The sequence below is a fragment of the Cotesia glomerata genome, linkage group LG2, assembly GCF_020080835.1.
Source record: "Cotesia glomerata isolate CgM1 linkage group LG2, MPM_Cglom_v2.3, whole genome shotgun sequence".
Taxonomy (NCBI): Eukaryota; Metazoa; Arthropoda; class Insecta; order Hymenoptera; family Braconidae; genus Cotesia; species Cotesia glomerata.
The window spans coordinates 19,054,299-19,064,957 of NC_058159.1; the positions used below are offsets into that span (position 1 = coordinate 19,054,299).

General features: G+C 35.8%; 1 protein-coding gene across 1 annotated transcript; it reads right to left on the reverse strand.

Moving 5' to 3' along the window:
• Positions 1–7,205: 7,205 nt before the first annotated feature.
• LOC123258698 lies at positions 7,206–9,749 on the reverse strand. Its single transcript, XM_044718878.1, has 3 exons — positions 8,636–9,749; positions 8,333–8,553; positions 7,206–8,034 (listed from the first exon to the last, which is right to left on the reverse strand). Exons 1-2 carry the CDS (start codon positions 9,069–9,071, stop codon positions 8,426–8,428), a joined length of 564 nt encoding a protein of 187 aa, XP_044574813.1. The 5' UTR covers positions 9,072–9,749; the 3' UTR covers positions 7,206–8,034; positions 8,333–8,425.
• Positions 9,750–10,659: the final 910 nt, after the last annotated feature.

Sequence of the window (10,659 nt, forward strand, 5' to 3'; positions counted from 1 at the left end):
ACCATGCAGGCACGAACAGATGCCCCATCTTCCAAGAAGCGCTCAGAAGATAACGAAGCCAAGAACATGAAGATAGTGCAGCTCAACCTCAATCATTGTGAGGCTGCGCATGACCTGCTCATGCAAACTGTGCGCGAATTAGAGGCAGATGTAGCACTTATAAGTGAGCCTTATAGACATCTGAGTAACCAACCCTGGGAATCTGACAGCACCAACAAAGCCGTCATCTGGTCCTGCGGTAAATGTCCTTTTCAGAGAACAGTCAACAATAAAGAAGCTGGCTTCGTAGCAGCATGGGTAGATGGCATCCGCTTCTACAGTTGCTATGCACCACCTAGTCTCTCTAATGACCATTTTGAAGACTTCCTTGATCGGCTAACTGAGGACGCAAGAAAACACTTTCCCGTGGCAATAGCTGGTGACTTCAATTCCTGGGCAACAGACTGGGGCAGCAAGTTCACTAATACACGTGGAAAAGCACTTCTCGAGGCAATGGCCACTCTGGACGTGATCCTTCTTAATACCGGTGACACGCCAACGTATACTAAAGGAGAGGCAAACTCAACTGTCGACCTTACATTTGTCAGCAGTTGCTTAGCTCGAAGAGGTTTTTCTTGGAAAGTATTGAACATCTATACAGCCAGCGACCATAGTGCGATACTATGGGAAATATCAACTGGCCAGAAACTAACAAGAGACAACAGGAGCGCTAGCGCGGTTGGGTGGAAAGTTAAGTCTCTCGACCCCACTGCTTTAGTAGTAGCCTTAGACTGCAATCCGATCATCGTAGAAACTGCTGAAGAAGACCAAGGACCTAATGAGAAGAGTCACCCAGGCTTGCGACGCTAGTATGTCTCGGAAACGTCGCATAAATTCAAGACCTTCAATGCACTGGTGGAACGATCACATTAGCATTCTACGCTCAAAGTGTCTTAAAAAAAGAAGAAAGTCTCAGCGTGGCTACAGACGATCTAACTCCGCAGAGCTGTTGGCAGAGTATAAAAAGGCCCGTCGAGAACTGAACAGAGCCATCAAAGAAAGCAAAAGACGTTGCTGGAAGGAACTGGTCGCAGAAGTTGAGAAAGATCCATGGGGCAGACCGTATAAGGTGGTTATGACCCACTTGAAATGCCAACCAATGCCATCACCTACGTGTCCACAACTCCTAGAGAAGATTGTTACTACGTTGTTTCCCCAACAGCTGGTATTCACCTGCAAGTTGGAGCAGCTCAATTCTGAAGACATCCCAACTATCACGTTGGACGAGTTGATAGAGGCAGGAAATCGAGTAGGGAATAATAAGGCGCCGGGATTGGACGGAATTCCTAATATTGCTCTGAAATCAATCCTTAGGGCAGCACCAACATTATTCCTGGACGTTTACGATACATGCCTGAAGGAAGGGACTTTTCCCCAGAAGTGGAAACAGCAACGGCTAGTGTTACTTCCGAAGGGAAAAAAGCCGCCGGAAGAACCGTCATCCTACCGACCACTCTGCATGTTAGACACGGCCGGCAAGATATTCGAGCGCATAATTCATCAGAGAATAGAGGCTTTAGTCGATCCACCCCTAGCAGAGAACCAGTTTGGTTTCCGAAAAGGACGGTCAACTCTGGATGCTATCAAATTGGTTGTTGATATAGCCAAGGATGCAATCGCCGGAACGAGATGGAAAGGTGGAAAGAAGAAATACTGCTTGGTGGCTGCTTTGGACATCAAGAATGCCTTCAACTCCGCTAACTGGGACTGCGTTATGCGGGCTCTAGAAGAAAAAACATACCAGGATACCTTCGCAGAATAGTAGCGAGCTACTTCACGAACAGGCTCCTGAAATATGACACGACGAATGGTACGGAAGTGTACGAAATCTCCGGAGGAGTGCCACAGGGATCAGTCTTAGGTCCTCTGCTATGGAACATCATGTATGATGGCCTCCTGAGAATAGCATTGCCTACGGGAGTCAAACTTGTAGCATATGCGGATGACGTAGCTGTCGTGATTGTCGCAAAGCACCTCGAAGAGATAGAAATGGCATTTGATATTACATTCAGACGAGTCAATTTGTGGATGGACATGATGAACTTGCAACTAGCCAAGCATAAAACCGAGGCAGTGCTCATCACCAGCAGAAAAACGGTAGAAACCATCAAGTTGAGAGTCGGAGAACAAGAAATCACATCACAACCATTTATCCGTTATCTGGGAGTGATGCTGGATGCACGACTCAACTTCAAACAGCAGGTGGAACATGTCAGTGCCAAAGCGTCAGTAGTGAGGGCTAGTCTCGCACGGCTGATGCCTAACATCGGAGGCCCAATGCAGAGCAGGAGGCTACTATTGTCATCAGTAGTCACATCAGTGCTCACTTACGGAATATCCATTTGGGCTGATGCACTGGAAACCCAAGAATCATGGAGAAAAGCTGGACCAATATACCGACTGAGTGCCCTACGAGTAGCTAGTGCCTTCCGCACTATATCAGAAGAAGCAGTGTGCGTCATTGCTGGAACCCTACCTCTTAGAGTTCTAGCAGAGGAAAGACGGGCCCTTTACCAACGAGAAAGGTCAACTGCACTGAGCCCGGAAGAACTTAGAATTGAAGAACGGCAGAAGAGCATAGGCCGATGGCAACTACAATGGGATGCTGCAGAGAAGGGTAGGTGGACGCACCGTCTCATACCTCGGGTCGACATTTGGCTTAACCGGAATCACGGTGAGGTCAATTACTATCTTACGCAGATGTTGTCGGGACATGGGTGTTTTCGAGAGTATCTACACCGCTTTAAGCACGATGACTCTTCGGAGTGCCCGTCCTGCCCAGGAGCTGCTGAAGACGCGGAGCACGTCTTCTTTGTATGTCCTCGTTTCGATCCACAGCGTGAAGAACTGGAGAGGATCCTGAACCAGAGAATGCAACCAGATTCACTAGTAGAAGCAATGTTGTCATCAGAAGCTGCCTGGAACGCTACCAACACGTTTGCAACAGAAGTCCTTAAAGACTTGCGTTCCACCGAAAGAAAAAGAGCAAATAGCAGAAGATAGAAGGAAGATAGTTAACACCTTAGCCACCAGAAGGAAGAGCAGTAGCTAGATCCTCCCTTCACGAAGTAATGCCTGACGGCGGTTTCCATGAGGGATTAGAGGAAAGAAGGAAAAGGGGTTTAGGGTTTAGTGGGTAGGGGCGTTAGTGTCGAGTTAGTATGACGCTGCGTCGAGTCGCCACATATCCAGGCCAAACAGCTATGCCTAGAATCCGTAAAAAGGATTCCCCCCCCTACAAAAAAAAAAAACACACACACACACACATACAGACACCGTGACAACCTCGCGGGGATAGTCAGGGAAGCTTCCTATGACCTTCAAACGTCGAGATCTGATGAAAACTCGATTTTTGCAAAACGGGGTGAAAACAATAACTTCCCGATTTTTGAAAATCTTCGATTTTCTTAGCGGGAAGTTAAAAATTTTTTTTTCCTAATAATCTTATGAACGTGGACTTGGCGCGATTTTTTGACAGTGAAACTGTTTTTGTTCGGATTTTAGTATTTTTTGTAATTATAATGAAAATTTACAATTGGTACCAACTTAAATCTCGCGTTGGCAGCATTTTTTACTGCAAACTATCCTCTTGAAGCTACAGTTTATGTAGATATAATTCCAGTGTACCCTGGCGGTCGTAAATGTAAGCTGTGTAAGCATGTTAAATTAATTATAATTATATTCTACCGAATCTGTGGAGGAACAGTAAACACAGTCGGTAGTCTGGCGCTCCTTTGATGCAACCCAACAGCCAAGGTCAATAACAGGGTTTCTAAATAAGTTGATACATATTACATATATAACTTAAAACTAAGTGCGCTGTACTGGTAGCTTAAATAAAAGAGAAGTAATAAAACAAAAATAATAAGATATTAAGAAAATACTAGAGTATTTACAAATATTACAAAAAATATAATATCATGTTAAATTAATTATAATTATAATAAAAATTGACTGAAGATGCATGACTGAAAATGTTTAACTAAAGAAGTTTAACTAAAGATGTGAGGGATAAGATACAAGTGAGATTTACATTAATATGTTTAAGGAAGTTGGAGCGTAACTAATGAGTCAAAATAGTGTTAACATTTTTTTTTAATTTTAGTCTTCCCAATATTCGTCAAAATTCTTTATTTTAATTTAAAATAATTTAAGCAATATAATAATTGATGATTTTTACTTATTTAATAAAGTAAAGTAATAAAATGACTTTGGTATTTATTACTTGCCGGAATAAATAAACAGATTTGGCAATAGCGCGCTTGATTATACCCATAACAGAGACGTGGATGAGTGTGTGAGTTAAACATTTCTCTCTCTGTAACTATATTTCTATCCTTTTCTTTTTTCTCAGCTGTTGACGCGATGTTGTCAAATCTTTATTCGAATAAATGGCTGACGATAAACGAGTTACAAATATAAAATTTAACTTTAAATATTTCAAAAATTATATCGGTAATGTATTATTATTAAATTGTTTTTATATTTTGCAATAATCCAAGTTTCTTGTGTATAGTTTTTTATCCGTTAAAGTTGGGAGGTTAATATTGAAATAAATAATTAAAGTCTCGATAAAAGTTTGTCCGCCATAAGAGCCCGTGTATAAGGAGATAAAATATGTGATTTTTAAAATTTAATATCTAAGTAACTAAACGGTGAATCTTTTTCAAATTTTGGGATGAGATAAATGACGTATTTATTTATACGTATATTTAATTTCAAAGGTCAAAGTTGGAAATTATTTTTTACATTAGATTCGCTCGAACTTCCTTAACTATGAACCTGATTATTAATTTATTAATTTGACTTGATTGTTTGTTATCTTAGAGATATTAACAGAGCTGCGATTTCATTGGTGCTGTAGTTATGATAAAACCTTAATATTGAAGAATTTTTTTAAAAACAAGTCCAAGTATTCCAAAGGCTGCAGAATGTCTTTAATCCTAACAGTTTTATAAAAACTCTTGAAAACAAACGCGGTTGAATAAAATTATTTTTATAGTAAATTATTTAGAAATTATAAGTGATGTTATAGATCTGCTATGGAATGGGTTCCGCTTAAGCATGTGGAACAATCCCATAATAAAATTGAGATGAAATGTATGTGAAACCAATTTATTCGTGTTGTGATTGGTCGAAAATAAATACTCTCATTCTGATTGGTTGAAAGTGAATGTAATATACATAAACGACACATAAATATATCATGAAAATAAATATGAGGCGCGCGCTTGCGCGCGCAAATTAAATTCTAGTTGTATTAAAAAAGTACACGGAGAGAAAAGAATATAATTTATGTCTATGTTAGAATGGTAACCATTACCATGCTACATAGTAACGGAAATTTTTGTGAGAACTGTGTAAATTTGCTAATAAAAATCTTAGAAATTGTAATAAAAATATGAACAATCACTTATTCGATGCGGAATTAACTTCTGAAAATAATGTTTTTTTATTTTTTTGATGAAAATTTCAATTTGTTATTAACAAAAAAAATAAGCAAAATAAAAAATCTCAGTTTTTCGTAAATCACTCAATAACTATTGGTGATATCAAAAATCGGAAAAAAGATCCTTAAAGAGAAGGAAATTTCTGAAAAAAAGTCTCGACTCCCGGAACTTTAATTTGAAAAATAATTTTTATTTAATGTTGAAAATAGGGTTCCGCGCGACTTTTGTCACACGGCCGCGCCGATGCTAAAATACTTAAAATACGACGGCAGTTGCGCGGAACCCTATTTTCAACATTAAGAAAAATTATTGTTTTTCAAGCTAGAGTTCCGGGAGTCGAGACTCTTTTTCAGAAATTCATTAAATTAAAAAACATTTTGTTGTAAATTTAAAAATTAAAGAAATAATTTTGGAACGTACTTGGTGTGTGTCATTGTGTATGTCAAATTTTTTTTCAGTCTTAGTAGATAGATTTTACGAATTTCATAAAAAGTAAAATATTTTGCAACCACGCACACTAAATACGTTCCAAAATTATTTCTTTAATTTTTAAATTTACAACAAAATGTTTTTTAATTTCCGAAAATTATAAACAATCATATCGGTTACTTGGATTTTTTAATATTTTGATTTTATATCTTTTTGTAAAAAAAAAAAAATTTTTTTTTCTTAAAAGTCTTATGAACGTGGACTTGGCGCGATTTTTTACAGTGAAACTGTTTTTGTTCGGATTGAAATTTTCATCAAAAAAATAAAAAAAATAACATTATTTTCAGAATTTAATTTCGCATCGAATGAGTGATTGTTTATATGTTTATCACAATTTCTAAGGTTTTTATTAGCAAATTTACACAGGGTTTTCACAAAAGTTTCCGTTACTATGTAGCATTGTAATGGTTACCATTCTACATAGGAATAATATCCCGAGTCGAAATATCAGACCCGTTTAAGCTGTAAAAGTTTCCAAATCCTTTGTAGTTCAATTCGCCGCCTTAGAAGACGCCTGTTTTGGCTGTAAAAGTCGGGGTGAACTAAGGACTAGGGTGTTTCAAAAAAAAAAAAAAAAAAAAAATTTTTTTTTTTTTTAATGGTGTTGAAAAGTTGAAAGTACATTTAAAAACAAAAATTTTGGCGTCTATTAGAGCCCTTAATATTAATATTAAGGTTTGCCTCAATTCATTTGTAATTTTTCTATTTAAATAACACGAGAAAACTTTTTTTTTATTTTTGAATTTTAATTACTTCGGAATGGCCTGTTTATGCAATATCCCAGAGAGAGGTCTTATAGGAAATTTCACGCTCTACAAAAAACGTTGACGGAAGGTCAAAGTTCCTCAGATCAACCGTTTCAAAGATATTTGCAATCAAAAATAACACCAATCAAAAATTTCAAATATTTTCCAATAAAATTGCAAAAAAAAATCATACTTTATATTGATATTGTTTTTTTTTTGTAAAATCAATTGAATTCTGTTAATTTGAGATTTTAATTTTTTTTTGCTTATTTACTCCATACGTAACTCACAAAAAGTACAAATACATAAATATAAAGGTTAAAATTATCAAACAAATGATTTTTAGGTCTCTTTTATAACAAATTTATTTTATTTTCTACCAAATACTAATAAATTTTATTAAACAGTCAATTCTTTATAACAAAAAACAATATTTAACAACAATTCATAAAATTTTTTCTAATTTGAAAATATTACAGTTTTATAAAATTATTTTTATTGCAATTAGGATATCGTTTTCTGTGTTCTGTCACTACTTGCAATAAATACTGAAGCTGTTCTTCATTTTTCGTTAAGCATCGATTATACTGCTCTATCAATGCCACGCCGCGTTCTGCTACATCATTTACAACTTGAAGTTTCTCAAAATACTCCAAGTTTCTTTTGTAATTTAGATTCTGAGGCCACAAAGTTACATCCTCATCAATGAAATCATACGACAAATCAAACGATTTAAACAGATTTATCGATCTCATAGATACAAATTGACTAAGATCTTTATTTAATAATGACTCTAAATTTTTCTTATCGATTATAAAACGACTCGTTGTAGTTTCATTGGTTTCACAGTTTTTTAAAGCATGAACTATTCTTCTTTTTGTTTCAACTGAAACAGTTTCGTCAAAGAGAGATAAAACAGACAACTCGTTATTTAAATACCACAAGTGATCGGCTAATTTTTCTGAGCATGCCCGTGAAATAGTATTATTAAATTTTTTATATGAAATTAATTCTTTAATTGAAGTTAAATCATTATTAGGTGCTGCTATAGCGCACGGCGCAGTATACCAAGCTTTTAAATAGAATATTATGATAAATAAACTAAGTTCTCGTAATCCAGCTATTTCTGATTTAGTAAGATGAAATTCATTTCTAAATAAAAAAATTTTTAAACTATATATTGCTTTAGCCATTCACCTTGCATGATGGACGGCTCCAGGACGCTTAAATGTAATATTTGTGGTAGTAGCACTCAAAAATATCGATGATAATTGCAGGAGTTCACGGTAATCGTCACGACAATGATCCATCTACAAAAAAAGTTCAAAGTCAAAATAAAATTAATTACATTGCAACCTCAAAGTAAAGAACATTAATTATTATCAACTGATGTGAAGTAAAAGTTACAAAATATTTTACAAATGCAATTGTAATCGTTAATGATGATTAAAAGTGTAATAATCATGTGAAATTGATTTCCAATATTTTTATTTACAACGGGGTTAATTATTAAGTGTAAAATGGATGATTATACGGAACTTCATAAATTTTCATGTTTCACTTTAACATCAGTTGATAATTCTTTAGCGCTGGATTAAAAAATTTTACTTCTATTTGATTATTAACGAATTTCAAAATTTCATCTTTGATTGGTGTTATAACTTCCAAAATTTCTTGGTCATAAATACCAGCATATATTGGTCATAAATACCAGTATATTTCAAATGCACTTCGAAGAACAATTTCAAAAATATGGTGTCGACATGGCAAGTATAACAGTTGTCGATTCAGAGCCTTTTCTACTAATACACACGCACCATTTCTGATTCCTGTAAAAATAAAATAAGAATTTAGCATTTAACATTACTATAACTAAACGCTTTATATATTAATAATTAATAAGTAATTTACCCGTATTTGACGCTGTAGTATCAGAACACAATGCTTCGATGTTATCAGTATTAATATTCCATTGTTTTACTGTTGTAATAATAGCTGAAGCTTGATTTTGTCCAGTTCCAGATTCTAGTTTAGGGACTCCTAACAGTTGAAATTTACCTGATAATGATAAAATAATAGGAAGCCGGTCAACTTGTTCTATACCTGTAATATCTGACAACAGTTTTCCATCAAAATGTAGCACATAATTATCAGTTTCCAAATTAGTTTTCAGATTTAACGTCGCTTCTTTGCGAAATTTTTCCCGTGCTCGGTGAATAGTCAAATGACTGAAGTTTACGCTTGCACAATCAATATTTAGGCTAGATAATAAAACAGCAAAAATGTAAGTCGCCGACCTACTACTCACATTAGTTCTATCCAAAGCCGCAGCAAGTTCTGGTGTCATTAGATCAATTTTAGGAACTTGTTGCTTTGGAATTTCATCTTCATAATCAGAGATTATACGAGAAGTATTACTTTCCAAAGATTTCTGGGATAACTTAGATGTTTGACTTTATATTTCATGATTAACAACATTATCAGTCTCAACTGTACAAGAATAGTCAACATTGTCATTACCGAACTCTCCGACATCAAATGTACCACTATCATTATTGTTATTATAATTGATATCAATGTTCTCTTCATTATTGTTATCACTATTACTGTAGTTATTATTTTCATCGCTTACATCAACATCCATATCTTCAACATCTTCTAGAATTGGTTGAGAATTATGTATATGAAATAAAACCACGTCGACTGGAAGATTTTTGTCCCAAATAAAATAATCTTTTTTCTTTATCCAGTAAATTTAGCACATCAGCATGAGCTATATCAAATAGTTTATTTAATTCGTCCCGAAAAAGGGATTCATTGTTTTTTGAGATTTTGACTTTTTCCTCTTACAGTTTTTTTGTAAATTCCTCCATCGATTGTAATTTGAGGTTAGTTTTAAAAAAGCAGATCTTTTCTCTCTTGTCGGGATTTGTGCCACAAGTACACTGTTTTCACCATTGTGATCATAAAATTTATAACTTATATATTTTAATTATAAGCAAATTAAATGAATAATATAACGAATTTAAATAACAATCAGTATCAATAAAAAAAGACAATGACGAGAAGATAGAACAAAGCATTGAAAGCAGAGCAACAAAGAGAAATTGGTACTGAACGACCAAGCTTACCAACACAGAGCTTACTAACTACATTACTCAAATCAAACGAATATACTATTTTTATCGACGGAGCTGAATAAAGCTCATTCAATATTTTTAACTTCCCGCTAAGAAAATCGAAGATTTTCAAAAATCGAGAAGTTATTGTTTTCACCCCGTTTTGCAAAAATCGAGTTTTCATCAGATCTCGACGTTTGAAGGTCACAGGAAGCTTCCCTGACTATCCCCGCGAGGTTGTCACGGTGTCTGTATGTATGTATGTGTGTGTGTGTGTGTTTTTTTTTTTTTTTTTATCTTAGGGGGGGGGGAATCCTTCTTACGGATTCCAGGCATAGCTGTTCGGCCTGGATATGTGGCGACTCGACGCAGCGTCATACTAAAACTCGACGCTAACGCCCCTACCCACTAAACCCTAAACCCCTTTTCTTCTTTCCTCTAATCCCTCATGGAAACCGCCGTCAGGCATTACTTCGTGAGGGGAGGATCTAGTTACTGCTATTCCTTCTGGTGGCTAAGGTGTTATTTTTCCTTCCTTCTAGTTTCTGTCATTTGCCCTTTTTCTTTCAATGGAACGCAGCTCTGTAAGCACTTCGGTGGTAAACGTGCTTGTGGCGTTCCAGGCAGCTTCGGATGACAGCATTTCTTCTACTATTGACTCTGGTGTGATTTTCTTGTTCAGGATCTTCTCTAACTCATCACGCTGTGGGTTAAAACGAGGGCACTCAAAGAAAACGTGCTCCGCATTTTCAGCAACTCTTGGGCAAGACGGACACTCTGGGGAATTATCGTGCTTAAAGCGATAAAGGTACTCCC